The 15,645-nt window shown below is 37.4% G+C and overlaps 2 protein-coding genes across 2 annotated transcripts; both read right to left on the reverse strand.

Moving 5' to 3' along the window:
- Positions 1 to 468: 468 nt before the first annotated feature.
- On the reverse strand, positions 469 to 3,342 carry arl4d (ADP-ribosylation factor-like 4D). The gene is made up of 2 exons (XM_079801761.1): positions 3,197 to 3,342; positions 469 to 2,516 (listed from the first exon to the last, which is right to left on the reverse strand). Exon 2 carries the CDS (start codon positions 2,395 to 2,397, stop codon positions 1,795 to 1,797), a length of 603 nt encoding a protein of 200 aa, XP_079657887.1. The 5' UTR covers positions 2,398 to 2,516; positions 3,197 to 3,342; the 3' UTR covers positions 469 to 1,794.
- A 2,901-nt stretch (positions 3,343 to 6,243) lies between these two features.
- On the reverse strand, positions 6,244 to 14,160 carry tmem106a (transmembrane protein 106A). Its single transcript, XM_079801144.1, has 8 exons — positions 13,963 to 14,160; positions 12,412 to 12,576; positions 12,245 to 12,308; positions 11,984 to 12,137; positions 11,737 to 11,877; positions 11,540 to 11,583; positions 11,322 to 11,375; positions 6,244 to 7,413 (listed from the first exon to the last, which is right to left on the reverse strand). Exons 2-8 carry the CDS (start codon positions 12,533 to 12,535, stop codon positions 7,293 to 7,295), a joined length of 702 nt encoding a protein of 233 aa, XP_079657270.1. The 5' UTR covers positions 12,536 to 12,576; positions 13,963 to 14,160; the 3' UTR covers positions 6,244 to 7,292.
- Positions 14,161 to 15,645: the final 1,485 nt, after the last annotated feature.

Here is a 15,645-nt window from a genome sequence, read left to right on the forward strand (position 1 = left end):
TTTAAGATGCTTTTTAAGGACATTTTCTAAGACTAAAAATAAGTCTTACAGACTCAAATCCACTTCATTGTAGTAAAATATTTAGACAAACATTTGCATAAGTAAACCCGGCTAGTCAGAGAGGATTACTGTTTGTCTTCAGCTGAAGAGGACAGTGCCACTTCTTAATTAACCAGCTCAGCAGGATGACTCGCCTCATTCTTAAGATAACATTGAGAGAACTAGTTACGTGAAATGCCACTGAAACCACGTCTGTCATGACAATTGTCTTCGTCGTCAGAGCTCCACCCGTGCGATACTCATGGTGTATTAGAGGTCGTGGATCAGAAACCTTGACAAGCATCTGCTTTCTGAGGTGGAGGCAGGGTGTAGATCAATAAAATCTTTAACATTTACCTTGGTGTCCCTTTCAGCACAGCAGATGCATATTGGATATTGATGGATGAATTGCAGCCTGGTTTTGTCCATTGTTTACTCTTACCGAAACATAACACTCATTTTAAATTCAAAAACACACGTTATACAGTATAACAAATATTTTAATCCTGATCAAAATGGCAAATTACATATCATCCCATCACAGGCCCAGAAGTATTATTACGTTACCACATTCACTGATCTCTCAGCATATCTTATAAATCATCCCCATTTCAGTCTCCACATCATAAACCCAGAGCATCAATTAATCCAATCAGAGCAGAGCAGCTGCTTTACTGGGATCTCCATAGCAAGGTAAATAGATTGGTCTGTGTGTGTGACGGTGGGGGTCGGGCTATCTAAAAAACATTTGCGGTCTTAAAACAATTCAAACCTCAAAATAAGAGATTCACATTAAAGCAGCGTAAAACATTAGCCACTGCCCATTTTGTATGCCTTTGTCTCTTATATCATACTTTGGTTGTTTAATAAATTGTTATCTTGTATGTTGTGTCAGCAAATGTGCTATAATGCTGCTTCCGCCCATTTCTAGGCTCAGTTTCTGAATTAGGCAATAGCACCAAGGTTACATCAAACAATGTTCTTTCAGCATCGATGCATTTCCTGTGGGACGCGCTCCCTGAACACAGATGACATCATCACGAGTGCCTGCTCTATTAATACTTTCTGTTTCATCACAGTGAATTAAAACCTAGCATCTACCTCATCTAATAAATAATACATGATTGAATAATAAATTAAAATAAAGAGTATCATTTATTTCAGCAAAGACTGTGCAGCCTCAGGAATGAAAGTATGGCTTCTGAAGGACTGACTGTGTCAAAGCCGTCTATAATTTATTAATTCTACAGCATTACAAAAACTATTTACAGCATGTAAAAACAAACTGAAATGTACATCTGTGAATAGTGAATCTCAGCGATTCGCTTAGGACTTCAGTTTCACAACTAACGTAGCGTGAACATGTATATGGCCTTTTATTATATCGGCACTGGCAATCAACTTAACGTACGTGAAAAAAGGACGCCTGAAGTCTGGTGAAAATCAACGTATCGCCAAGCTATGATTCAGTCTTTCTTGCTTGGAAAAAAAGAAAATAAAAAGGCAAGGATGTAGGCTTAAATTCTGCTGATACTATCAATGCTATCACATATTCCTTCATTACAAAGGGGAGCAGCAATTACTCGGCATGGAAGAAAGCAGTTCAATACTGTGTGACACATAAAGGTCTAATCTGTTTTCTCCTGGCCACTGGGCCATCTGGAGCATTTCCTTCATACAGGGATTCGCAAAATCCTACGACAACTCAGGGTCCACCGAGGAGCTTCGCAAGTTGAATAGGCCGTCCCGTTCAGCTCATCTTTTTTTCTTGCTGTGCTTAACCATTTTCTTTCGTTTGAGGATCATATCATAGAGTTTTTCCAAACCGAGCTGCAACCCCTGCCCGTCGACCGCACTGCACCCTTGCACGTGGTGTAGGGTGGAGGCACTCAGTTCGTGTACAGCCAAAACCTTCTCCACGTCAGAAACAGGCAGCGCGACTGGAAGGTCCTGTTTGTTAGCTAACACCAGCACTGGTACTCCCTGGTTCTCTGACGTACGTGTAATCTTGTGCAACTCCACCTTAGCCTCCTCCATGCGCTCCGCCTCCGTGGAGTCCACCACAAAGACCATGCCGTCTGTGCGCCGCGTGTAGGACTTCCACAAAGGTCGAAGCTTCTCCTGACCACCCACATCCCACACCTGAAAGGTAATGGCACGGCCATTTCCGACCGGAACTTTAATCTTCTCTGTGTTAAATCCCTTGGTTGGGATAGTTTCAACAAATTCCTTCAGCTTCAGTCTGTAGAGAAGGGAGGTTTTCCCCGCAGAATCCAAACCAATGACCACAACGTGTAGGGACTGGAAGTTAGGCAGGAACGGTGTGTTGGGGGCAATCTCTGTCAACTGGTTTCCCATGGCAACTTGGTTTTCTCACCCTCTTGTAAGGAGAAGCAGATTTGTCTAAGTGTGTGGCATTTGCACCTACTTCAAAGGTACTGCAGACAGACAGTAAGATCGGCGGCACCGCGTGGAACCTAATTAAAGAATAAAAAACAAAAGAGGATTACCATCACTGATATGGAAGTTATTTACAACTTCACCAGATTGACATTCAAGCAAAGGCAAAAAAGCTGCAAGGTTTTAGCAGCTACTAAATAAACTGTTAAAGTAATGAAAAAGTATTCGGTTCTATACAATAAAAAAAATATTTAATTAAATTAGTAAAAGGCTTTGGTTTTATATTCACAATAACTGACAGCAAGACTCTTTGGTATCAATTTAAAATCAACAAAAAAAGAACACAACAAATAAGTTAATTGTAGGTAAAGATTGAGCTAAAGGTCGCTCTAAATGCTTGCCGCACATAATCCTCTTAACAGTCTAAACAGAAATAGATTTCTAAAAGAGATTTCCTGTAAAAACAAATGGGATTTATTATTACATTATACGCATATAGTTTAAATGGACATTAAAGGTAGACTATGTCAACATCTAATATTATCACTACTGCCAAAGGTACAAAAGCTGTAGCATTTAAAGTTTAATGGTCAAAAGCATGAAAAAGGTTACAGACCACAAGATAAAATCAAAAACACTTTACTCGAGCACATTTAGCAGATACTTGATAACGAAAACCGCAGTGTAGCGACAACGAAAACCTTGCTTGTAAAACGAAGCTGTTTAAGCTTTGTCAACATTCACAACATTCACTTACCTAATAGACGTCTATCTTGTAACAGGCAGCTTTTCCATTTCTCACTTTAAAAACATAGGCGACCAGTTCTCCAAATGACTCAAAACAGTGATCATGTTTCAGAGTCTCTCTTCCCTCCGATACCAGCGACCTCAGGGATGAAAGTGGAGCTGAGCGCACAAGATCCAGAACAACAATCCCCGCATGTGACGTCACACGAACCCCTCATTCCTCTCTCGCGACTCCCTCTAGCGTTTGATTGTTCGGCGTCTTGAACGCGAGGGATTGAATGTCAATTCGTGTTTGTTTTCTACTCAAACAGCACCTCTCTGTGGCGAGCCTGAGGCATCGAAACTACCTAGTAGATCTTGTATCTTATTTTGGCTGTGGGCGAGTGAGAATAATGGATAATATCGAAGAAAAAGATTATTGTATATAATTGATCACAATGCGCTAAAATTTATATTTACGCTAGTGAATCTGTGTCAGAAATTAGGCCATAGCTACATCTACAAAACTCCAAAATCACGTTTTTATAGATATACAATATAAAAAGTTCTAAAATATAATTAAATATTTTATTGCTGACTTCTCTAGGGGTGTCTAGAGAACTGTAAACAGCTCTTTTTTCAGTCAAATCTGCAAAATGTAGGAGGTTTTTTTTCTAATAGTAGCCTAATAATAAACAATTAAAATGACATTTTTTTATTGAGAATTCCTTAAAGAAGGAAGCAGTCACAATAGAATAGCCTAAATAAACAAGAAAAAAGGGAAAGAAAGAAAAAGGTACAAGACAGGTATATAGGCTACACTATAATGCCAAAAGTATTGGGACACCCCTCCAAATCATTGAATTCAGGTGTTCCAATCACTTCCATGGACAAAGGTGTATAAAATCAAGCACCTATGCATGCAGACTGTTTCTACAAACATTTGTAAAAAAAAAAAAAAAAATTAATAAACACTCTCAGGAGCTCAGTCAATTCAAGCGTGGTGATAGTCCATTCGTGAAATTTCCTTACTACTAAATATTCCACTGTCAACTTTTAGTAGTATTATAGCAAAGTGGAAGCAATTGGCAACTACAGCAACTAAGTGGTAAGCCACATAAAATCACAGAGCGGGGTCAGCACATACTGAGGCGCTCAGTGCGCAGAAGTCGCCAACTTTCTGCAGAGTCAATAGCTACAGACCTCCACACTTTGTGTGGCCTTCAGATTAGCTCAAGAACAGTGTGTAGAGCAGCTGCATCCAAGCCTTATATCACCAAGTGCAATGCAAAGCGTCAGATGCAGTGGTGTAGAGTACACTGCCACTGGACACTAGAGCAGTGGAGATGTGTTCTCTGGAGTGACGAATCACGCTTCTCTGTCTGGCAATCCGATGGACAAGTCTGGGTTTGGCGGTTGCCAGGAGAAATGCCAGACTGCATTGTGCCAACTGTAAAGTTTGGTGGAGGGGGGATTATGGTGTGGGGTTGTTTTTCAGGGGTTGGGCTTGGCCCCTTAGTTCCAGTGAAAGGAACTCTTAATGCTTCAGCATACCAAGACATTTTGGACGATTTCATGCTCCCAACTTTGTGGGAACAGTTTGGGGATGACCCCTTCCTGTTCCAACATGACTGCGCACCAGTGCACCAAGCAAGGTCCATATAGACATGAATGAGCGAGTTTGGTGTGGAGGAACTTGACTGGCCTGCATCAACCCGATAGAACACCTTTGGGATGAATTTGAGCGGAGACTGCGAGCCAGGCCCTCTCGTCCAACATCAGTGCCTGACCTCACAAATGCACTTTTAGAAGAATGGTCAAAAATTCCCATAAACTCACTCCTAAACCTTATGGAAAGCCTTGCAAGAAGAGGTGAAGCTGTTATAGCTGCAAAAGGTGGAGAGGCAGGCCAACTCTATATTAAACCCTACGGATTAAGGAAGGGATGTCATTAAAGTTAATGTGCATGTAAAGGCAGGCGTCCCAAAACGTTTGGCAATATACCTAATCAGAATTAAACTTACATATTTCAATTGTTTTTAAAGCCTTTGTTACACGAGTTACAGTCGTAATGTTGTACCCTGAACATTTACATGTGTGTATAAAACATTTTATTAACAAAATAAGATTAAAGTAAGTTATATTTGTTTTTGTGTAAATGCTCTTTTTTCCCAATTAACAAAACATTTTCCAAAAGTAACAAAAAATGATCAATGTTTTCAAAAACAAATAAGGAAAGGTCTTTCCACAATAATTTAGAGTAGCCTATGGCAAAGTCGTTTACAAAAAGATCAATTTGTATAAATATCTTCAATTAAAATGACAACGCACTATAATCGGACTGTGTCGTCAGCACGTTGTGAGCGATTGCTGAACGTTGCTAGGAAACCACCAAGCCGTCGGTCCAAGGAGGTCGTAGAGTTGTCCCGTGTGGATTGGACATATCTGCAGAACAACAGAACTTTGTCCGGTGTGGATTGGACATATCTGCAGAACAACATAACTTGGTAAAGTGTGTCCACTGCTCTGCAAATGTGCTTTTCTTGCAAGTTTGTTAAGAAGTAATATTATAGTGTAGTTTGTCTTAAACTAAGACATACTATTGCATGTTTTTGCTCTGCCTATAATATGTGTGATGTAACGGTATCGGGCTTGCACATGACTAAATGTTACGCCACAACTGTAAAACGGCATTGACTTGTCACATTATGAATTGTTTGTTTTTGTTTACCTTATTGCATACCCTGCTAAATCAGCTTTATCGTCCTGAACTGTCAACGTTTATGAGCAGCTAAGAAATCAGTTCAGTGTTTATTTCTTTATGAGTGTGTGTGTCATGACAAAAGAAACATCTCACCATATGGGTTTGAATTTCATTAATCAGGAAATGGTCTCATGTTGCAGGCCAGCTTGTGGTGTAACATGTCCGCAATGCACTGGGAGGCCCGCCGCCGTCAGCAAGTGCTGGATCGCAGATTATCTGCCTCAGTTAAGCAGGTTCCCATGTTAACAGTATACTAATGTAATACCTTTATATAACGTACTTGTATTACCTTTTTATACATAAGTTACATATTAAATCTAAATAATATGGGATTTTATTTCTTTGTTTAGGAAGACAAGCAAGGTAAAAACAAAGAGCTTTCTGAGGCACACGTGACACCCAGTGAGCCTGCAGAGTCCAGCGAGTCTCTAGGTAAAGCTGCTCATAATAACTGGTCAAACATCAAGAATTCTCCATTGTTTGCATGCCATATCAACGCTTTAGAGGTGACTGAATTCGAATGATGAAAATACAAAATTATCAACGACACGATGCATGAAATCTTCACTCAGTCCAAGTAAACATTTGTTTTCTTCAGAGGTTGGCAAGCAATGCAGTTGCAAGTGCCATGCCAAGATGAAAAGATACACAGTGAGTACATACTGCACATTTCTTTAGATAGACTGCAAACTTGTTTAACCGGTTGCTTTAATGTAACAGTACGATTCAACAGATCCAATGGCTGGACATTATCTATTAAAATTTTTACATTTACATAAATAAAATTTGACTTTAGAACGGTTTTATTTTGTCCAGCCCCTGTATGTGTATAATACCACAAAGAACTTATAAGGTGGAAATGAACCAGACAAAAAGCAGCATCAACATAAGATGTGTGCTTGATTTGCTCTAGTCCCAGCAGTATTCCCAGCAATGGTGAAGAAGAAGGCCAGACTACTGGAAAGCACCAACTACACATATTATATTCACTATATGTAATTTATAGGAAACCAGACTTTATTGTTCTTTCATAATCTTAATTAAAACAGAATTGGGTGTTTAACAGTTCTGATAATCAACAAATAAAAATTCAATTTAATGTACAAATCTGTGTTGTGCAAATTTTATAACATGTTTATATAAATGTAAACACCAACAAATCAATAAGAAAGAAACATGGTCTAAATTAACAGATTATAAATTATCATTATACCAGTGATATCCAGTGTATCATGCATTACTGTCATTATAGTTTAAATGGAAATGGACAGTATAAACTATAGCAGTAAATAGCAATCATTTTTAAAGCAGCCTACTTAGATTTCTATTGCATCAGCATTCATGGCCATACATTGGTAATGGTTTAGTCTCGACCCAGCGGGAAGTGATGTGGCATAGTGGAATTCACTCCACAGTCAATATACTCATAGACATCGGTTGACATCTCCTCTGAATGGGACAGGTAGGAGACTTTAATATTCAATCTGTAGAGAACACAAGGAATTTTACATGAATTACTAAATATGAATTGAACTGAATTTATAAAACCACACACTGACATGTGACATCATGCATAGTTTAAGATAAAATGTTCTTATTCTAGTTATTCTTGAGTATGAAAACGACTATTTTCAACATTGATGACAATAATAAATGTTACATGAGCACAAAATCAGGATATTAGAATGATTTCTGAAAGTATCATGTGACTTTAGACTGGAGTAACGGCTGCTAAAAATTCAGCTTTGCCTTCATAGAAACAAATTACATTTTACAACATAAAATAGAAAACAGTTGTTTTACATTGTAATAATTTCACAATATTACTGTTTTGTTGTATTTATAATCAAATAAATGCAGCCTTGGTAAGCAGAAGAGACTTTGTTCAAAAACAAAAGCGGACTCCAAACGAATGAACGGTACTTTATATATATATATATATTTCACTATGGGTGTGTTTTTTTTAGGTCATGCACTTAAGATTTTAACATAGACCAAAGTCCACAAAGTTCACATCACTGACAGTCAGCAAAAAAACAAACTTTGAGTTTGTGAAACAAGTCATTTATGGGTCACTGGTTGCTTGACCAATTTGTTTTTTTTAACTGGTTTAACCACACCAACCATTTTTCAATACTGAAGTTCAGTAAGGTCCAAACTCCCAGCAATAAAACTTAATCTTTATAGCACATTACAAGATACATAAATATAATAGCTTGTGATTGCCAGGTCTAAAACAGTGGATAGGGGGCATATTTCCAGGTTCCCTTTGAAAGTTGGCTGACGCCCCCTACTGCTTAAGAACCACTGTTTTAAGACCTCACAGACAAGCACAAGTTATTGTATGTATTTAATCAACAAAACAATTTGTGTTCAATTTTATTCTTTATTATGCTTATTATTACATCTGTTAATTCCTCAAAACACATGAATAAAGTAGGCTTTTCCTCAGATTTAACCAGCAGATTCCCAAACTCAAAATTTTTACAGCAGAATGCTACCATGGAGAACTTGTATCTGTGAAAATGTCAGGTTCCTTCTTAAGATAATTAACCCGAAAGTGAAGGGAATTCAAATAAAACACTGACATTTTTACCTGAAATATACTTAGGTACAGGCTAAAAAATGACAGCTGAGACTCCTATCCTTTATAAAACCTGAAATTAAAACTTTGAGCAATTTTGAATTCCAATTTGGCCTTATATTGTAAGTGTGGTACACCAAGGGGCAAAATGTTTATATATCAGGGCTCGACATTAAGCCTGTTCACACGCTTGTCCTTCGGACAAGTAAATCTGTCATTCACTTGTCCGAGTAAAAAATTTGCTTGTCCGGATTTTTTTTGTAAAAATAATCTATTCTGAAGCAATATTTTCACCAGTGTTCAATCAGCTTTGACATATTTAAATATGCATATCTGTAATATTTTTACCTTTTTATAAAGGGCATTTTTCCATAATCTTATTAAATATAGGCTATGCTTCAGCTTTCCTTTTATATTCTTAAATTTGATCTATAAATTAAATTAGAATAAGACACTATAGGGCTGTTACCAATCAAATTAAATAATTTACACTGAAAAATTACAACTGCATTAAATAATGTTATGAGATTATTTTAAATATTTTTGAATATACAAATAAGAAATTTTGGAAAGATGAAACTAAACCACCTGTAGGTGGCAGCATGTGACCGTCTTAATGAGAGAGAGTCATTGAGTCGATTCAGTGAAACGGCTGATTCATTCAAGAATTAGGTGGTCATTCCCATTCAGTCGGTCAACTCGGTACAACACATGACTATGGTCTAGAGCGCGATATCCCATAGTCATGTGTTGTACCTCGTTTCCCTCCTTCTGGGAACAGTAGTTATATGCATAACTCAACGTTTACGAATAGGTCAGTGAATCTTTGATTCAACCGATTCATTCAAACGCTGAATCATTCACTAAGACGCTGTTGCTGTGAGATGCGTTACGGCAGTGTTTCCCAACCTTTTTTCAGTCATGGCCCCCTTTGAAAATGTTCTCCATTTTGTGGCACCCCCTCACATACGTTACGCTAGGGGTATAATGGTACAGATTGCTCACGGTTCAGTTTGAATCACGGTTTTAGGTTCACAGTTTCGGTACGGTTCAGTATTTGCTATGTTCAGGGAAAAAAGGACTACTGTCAAATAAAAATAAAGAAAATAATAAGAACAAATAATTTAAATACAAGCAGCAGCACAAATAAATACTATTGAGCAAAGATACTAATAAAATAAACTATGCTTTTCAGGTTTTTCAGGTACGTCTAACATTAGTTTACAGGTACAGAAATTGATCAAATGTAAAATAACATTGCATATTTGACTGTATAAATTAAAGATTAATCCAATAAACTTACAAAAGCTATTCAATCAAGAGCAGTGAGTGATGTCCTTGTCTTTTGTTGTTTGACATTAAACAGACAGCAGTAAAAGCTACTGCCCCTTTAAGACCTAATGCTCGGATATGCATCGTCTTTTTAGACTGTATAAAGGTTACTTAAGGCATATACAGACTATGTCTGCTAGAATACTCATCAAGATGGACATGTTGACATACATTTTGTGTGAGTTTGTCCGTTCAAGAGCAAGACTTGAAAGAGAACTCAATATTTGCGCGCTGTGAGACGTGTGCGCGCTTTCGGATGAGTGCACAGAGACAAATTTTCTCACAGCGCGCGACTTCTCATTCGTGTCTTCTGGCACTACACTTTTAGACGGCGAAAATGACTGGTCATATTCGAACATACGGCAGCACTCGCATGCATTGAACAAAGTTTACAAAGAGAGAATTATTAAAAAAAATTTAACAAAAAAGAAATTCTTTGAAGGACTTTTACACGGCACCCCTGCTCTCGTCAGCGGCACCCCGGTTGGGAAACACTGCGTTACGGTTCTGCTGTGATCTTTGTTTGGAACTATTTTCGCTGCTGAAATAGAACAAAAACAGTCCATATTGCATCTAAAATGTAAGTGACTTAATGTTAATTAATTGTTTATGGAACTGGCGTATGAAATCAGCGTCATTTTCAGTCATGATGGTATTCAGGAAAACAACACCCTTGTTAGTGTGATGTTGCTTAACTGTATCATGTTATAAATATAAAAACTACACAATTTTAACCGTGTACGTTAACTGAGTTTCTTTGTATGAGCGGCGCCTCAACAGGACAACCTTGTTAACGTCAGTTCGTTTTATATTATTATCCACTATCGATCTCCACTTACACTAACTGAATGCAGAATCATTATTGCACTTTGGTGATTCCCTAGTTATTTTTTGTTTTGACGTTTTACTCAGGATACTTGTCCGTCGGGCAAGTACAATTCTTTTTCACTTGCCCCTTCAAAAAATCCACTTGTCCCGGACCAGTGGACAAGCGTTAATGTCGAGCCCTGTATATGTACATGTACTTTGGAATGTGCTCTAGAGATCAGTTTATATAAGATATTAATATACAGTTATGAATGTCTGTATAACCAAAATTTGTTGTGGGCCATGACACAAAGATGGTCACGGTAGTTAAACCAAGTAAGATAAAAATACCACCAATACATGAAGTAATTATTTGAGATGGATTGACCCTCAAGATTAATAGACTTAGTTATTGCCACAGCTGCTTGTCTCGAACATGGTTTAACATTACATGTGGACTGAAATACAAGTCTTTAGTTGTATTTATAGTGAAAGTGAATAGATTTTAGAAATGTAATACATTTACAAGGTATACCAGCCACGGATTAAAATAATTCTTCAATGGGCACCTTCCAAACCTCAACCAAAGAGGGTAACTGTTGTTCAATGATTCAGTCAAATAGTATGCTAATTGAAATTCATACTTGCAGCTTAGAAACGTGTACTTACTGCAAATGCAAGAATAAGGTGTGAATCTGAAAGGCACGTGACTTGCAGTAATTACTGTAAAACAAACAGACATTAGAGAGCGTTTCTAGATTAATTTTGTGAATTTTAAAATTGTCATATACAAGATGTACATGTACACTGAGATTGTAGTGGGAAACAATACATGCCGATTAAAAGACATTAATTAGTGAGGTTTAGATCCTGATTGAATTACTTACTTGAGGCCTGAGTCATCAATAACAATGTTGGCTATAACTTTAATCTGAAAGATGAATGACATTCATGTAGGATCAATGGAGGCTTTCAAGAAAGTGTTTTTCCCAGGTTATTGATGTCCTGTATAATGCATCTGAGAACATTTTAAATGGGAAAAAAATGCTTTATATAACAACTGTCTTAAATAATAAAGTTTTACCGTTTTCTGTGATCGAGGAGGCAGTATGGTGACATTGAGGAACTTGGTCTTGCCAACCACCGTCTCGAAAATCAGTGCTTGCACACTAAGATTATTAGCTGTGATACTGACAAAGTTTTGGTTGGTAAGATTCATTTCGTGCTGAAGAATGGATAGTATACAGACATAGGATTACAAGCTTTATAAAAAATTGCAATACAACAGTTGAATCTTAGGGTGTCTGTCATTTTTACATCAGATCACCTACCGTGACCACCATTTTAACTTTATCTGGAGTGAAATAGACCATAGATGACTGTAGTTCCACAGCTGACATATCCATACTCCGTGGGAAGAGGAAAAACAGGATCAGTGAGCAGATCAGGAGGCAAAGCCCAACTGATATACACACATACAGTTTCCTGTGGGAAATATATTTGAGAATATGAACATGATGAAGCACATTTTATTAATCCCTGAAAGAGAAAATTGCAGAACTATATAGGCTGCTTGTCATAGTGATACTGACGTGTGTTGAGGTTTCAGCCTTTGGTCGCTGCAAGGAATGACTGCAACAAGTTGGTTCTCCTGACCTGGAGATGTCAAGGGTCAAGATAAGACAGATAGAATGAATGTGTGTTTAAGAGTCAAAGAAACTTTATTTGTAACCAAATAAGAAAATAAACTGAAACCTGCCTCTCGGGATGCGTCCTGTGCCCTGGCAGGTAGGGCATGGATCTGACTCTCCTTCCCCATTTATACTGCCATATTCCAACCATTTGGAAAACCTCCGTTTCTCTCCATGTTTGTTCTGGGACATAATGCTGTATTTCCAGAAGATATCAGGCCAAGACCGCCACCCTAAACAATAAGAGAGCTTCACTAAGGTTTGGCATGTACTGTGGGTACATAATTAATGAGGAAAATCAACATGCATACTCAAAGTATTTGTTCAATTTTTTTTACTTAAGGTTTGTGTGACGGTGATTGTATTGTTCTAGTTATACATTACAGTAACAATTCAAACTGTTTCCAAAACATCCGCTGTAAAACAGTAAAATATCCCCAAATAAACAATAAAGCTCCACAACATTAAAACTTCAAGGATGTTAAAGGGCATTATGGAACAAAGCTCCATAATTTAATTAAAGATGACACAGTTTACGTGACCTTTAACATTTGTATAATTATACATAACATGTATGTATATTTTTTTCGATTTTCATATACTTTAATGTTGCCTTCACATGCTTTTGGAATGATGGTAAATACTAGTTACCTAGGTAAAAAAAATGTTTTTGACTGATAGCACGTGAAGGTGCAGCATGATATCCATGTAAGTCAACATTCTCTCAATTTACATATAACTTAATATAAAAAAACAGTAGGCCTAACATAATATTAACAGTAACTATTGTGATTGTTTAAGTTGTTGGTGATCACTGACAACGTTCGAGTTTAGGAAAATGAAACCAAATTTGTGCAAACCGTCTCCAGCTTAAACATTTTGTGGGTTAAAGGGATAGTGCACCCAAAAATGAAAATTCTGTCATCATTTAGTCACCCTCAAGTTGCTCCAAACCTGTATGAATGTCTTTCTTCTGTTGAACACAAAGGAAGATATTTGGAAGAATGTTTGTAACCAAGCAGATCTCGGCAGCCATTGACTACCATAGTATTTTTTTCCCCCACTATGGAAGTCAATGGCTGCTGAGGCCTGCTTGGTTACAAAAACATTCTTCCAAATGTCTTCCTTTGTGTTCAGCAGAAGAAATACATTTACACAGGTTTGTGACAACTTGAGTGTGACTGACAGAATTTTCATTTTTGGGTGAACTATCCCTTTAAATGCAATGACATGTGAAAGGTATTTTATGTGAGAGCTATCTTATGTGGCAACTATATATCACAGTTTATGACTCTGTCTCAAAACCTATGAGCTGCCTGACTACCTAGACAGCATTTGTAACGATTGACTTGTCTTGAGCTTGCTACAGGCAACTTTTATACATTTTTGAACACAGCAGTAATGTGTGAAGTTAACAGCATTTTTAAGAACACAGTACAAACACTGTGTACACAGACAACCTTATAATGTCGTACCAGAGAGGAGTGGCTGTTTTACCTAACAAAAGACGATGAATTTATATCAGTTTCCTTCCTAAATTAACATCATGACACATCTTGTTGTCATAACATTACTAAACGCGTTCATATAAATTCTTAACACAGCACGTTTCCACCTACCGTGAATTCATCTGAGCATGGTTTGATATCTCGATCTACTCTTTCCCCGCAGAATAATGTCAATCGTTGCGTGAGTTGTTGAAGACACCACACGCCACTTTACTTTCAAGACTCACTCGCGTATGAACTTTCGAGTGCGCAGATACTTCCCTCTTTGGTCCTTCACAGCTGTTTGTTTGGTGTCACCATCTGGTGGTCAGAATCGATACTGCGTGTTCAAAGACTAGAGCATTCTGTAGGGACATTTAATATATCGTGTATATATTGGAATTATTATTATTTTGAAATTAGTGTCAATACAGTTTACCAAGAAAAAGAAAATACAATTTATGTAGTAAAAAATGGTTAGTACGGAACTGAATGTACTATTGGTAGTAGGCTACAGAACTGGATACACTATACTAGTTGATAATTAACTAAACCTAATGATGGAGGCATGATGGAGAATAGAAAACACATCTAGATACTTGGGAAAGAGAATAAAGGGAATAAATCCCAAATTAAGAATGGTATTTTGCTTTCAAGCTATTTTAATTAGGCAACCTGTTCACAGAGATGGAAAGAGTTTGCATGGAAAATTCCTTAGTTCGCTTTTTTTCTATTAGCCTACCCTATTAAAAGTAAACAATTATCCACACCACAACTATGCTGGAGGATGGATATGTCGACTTTGACCATATTCAAGTATTCTGGAGTTGTCCAAAATGATTCCCTTTTTGGAACATGGTTTTGTTAACGATTTTCGGATATGAAACATCAAGAGATTTCATAACATTGTCTCTTGGAAACATTGCACGCACTGTGTTGAGAAAAGCATGTTGGACATCCCCTTACTTGAAGAATGGATAGAAATTGTTAAAGAAATATACAATATGGAGGAATTAACAGTTTGGGTTCCAACATGACTGCGCACCAGTGCACAAAGCAAGGTCCATATAGACATGAATGAGCGAGTTTGGTGCGGAGGAACTTGACTGGCCTGCACAGAGTCCTGACCTCAACCCGATAGAACACCTTTGGGATGAATTAGAGCGGAGACTGCGAGCCAGGCCCTCTCGTCCAACATCAGTGCCTGACCTCGCAAATGCACTTTTAGAAGAATGGTCAAAAATTCCCATAAACTCGCTCCTAAACCTTATGGAAAGCCTTCCAAGAAGAGTTGAAACTGTTATAGCTGCAAAGGGTGGGCCAACTCCATATTAAACCCTACGGAGTAAGAATGGGATGTCATTAAAGCTCATGTGCATGTAAAGGCAGGCGTCCCAAAACTTTTGGCAATGTAGTGTTGAAATCTCTACACAAAAATCCCAAATGATTCCCATTATATCTGCTGTGTAATTATTCCAGTACAACATACATAATATTCTTATGAACACATTCAGAGCTCAAGGTATAAAAAATATACAAAAATATTTTTAATTATCATTTGATAATAATACTATAATTTAAATAAAAAACAAAACAAAGATACAAAAAGTAGGGACTGTGGGAAACCGCAATCAGTTCCTGCCTTGAAGAAGGAAGCTGACTAAAGTCATAACTATTTTAACCTTTAGTACATTCCATTGTTTCAGCAATGTAGATGTGTGTACATTAACCAAACATAGTTTTGCTGATCGGTGTGATTTTAACAGTAGCAAGAAGACTCATGATTACGCAATCCAAATAAAACTCAAACACACT

This window comes from Gobio gobio (assembly GCF_949357685.1).
Source record: "Gobio gobio genome assembly, chromosome: 20".
NCBI lineage: Eukaryota > Metazoa > Chordata > Actinopteri > Cypriniformes > Gobionidae > Gobio > Gobio gobio.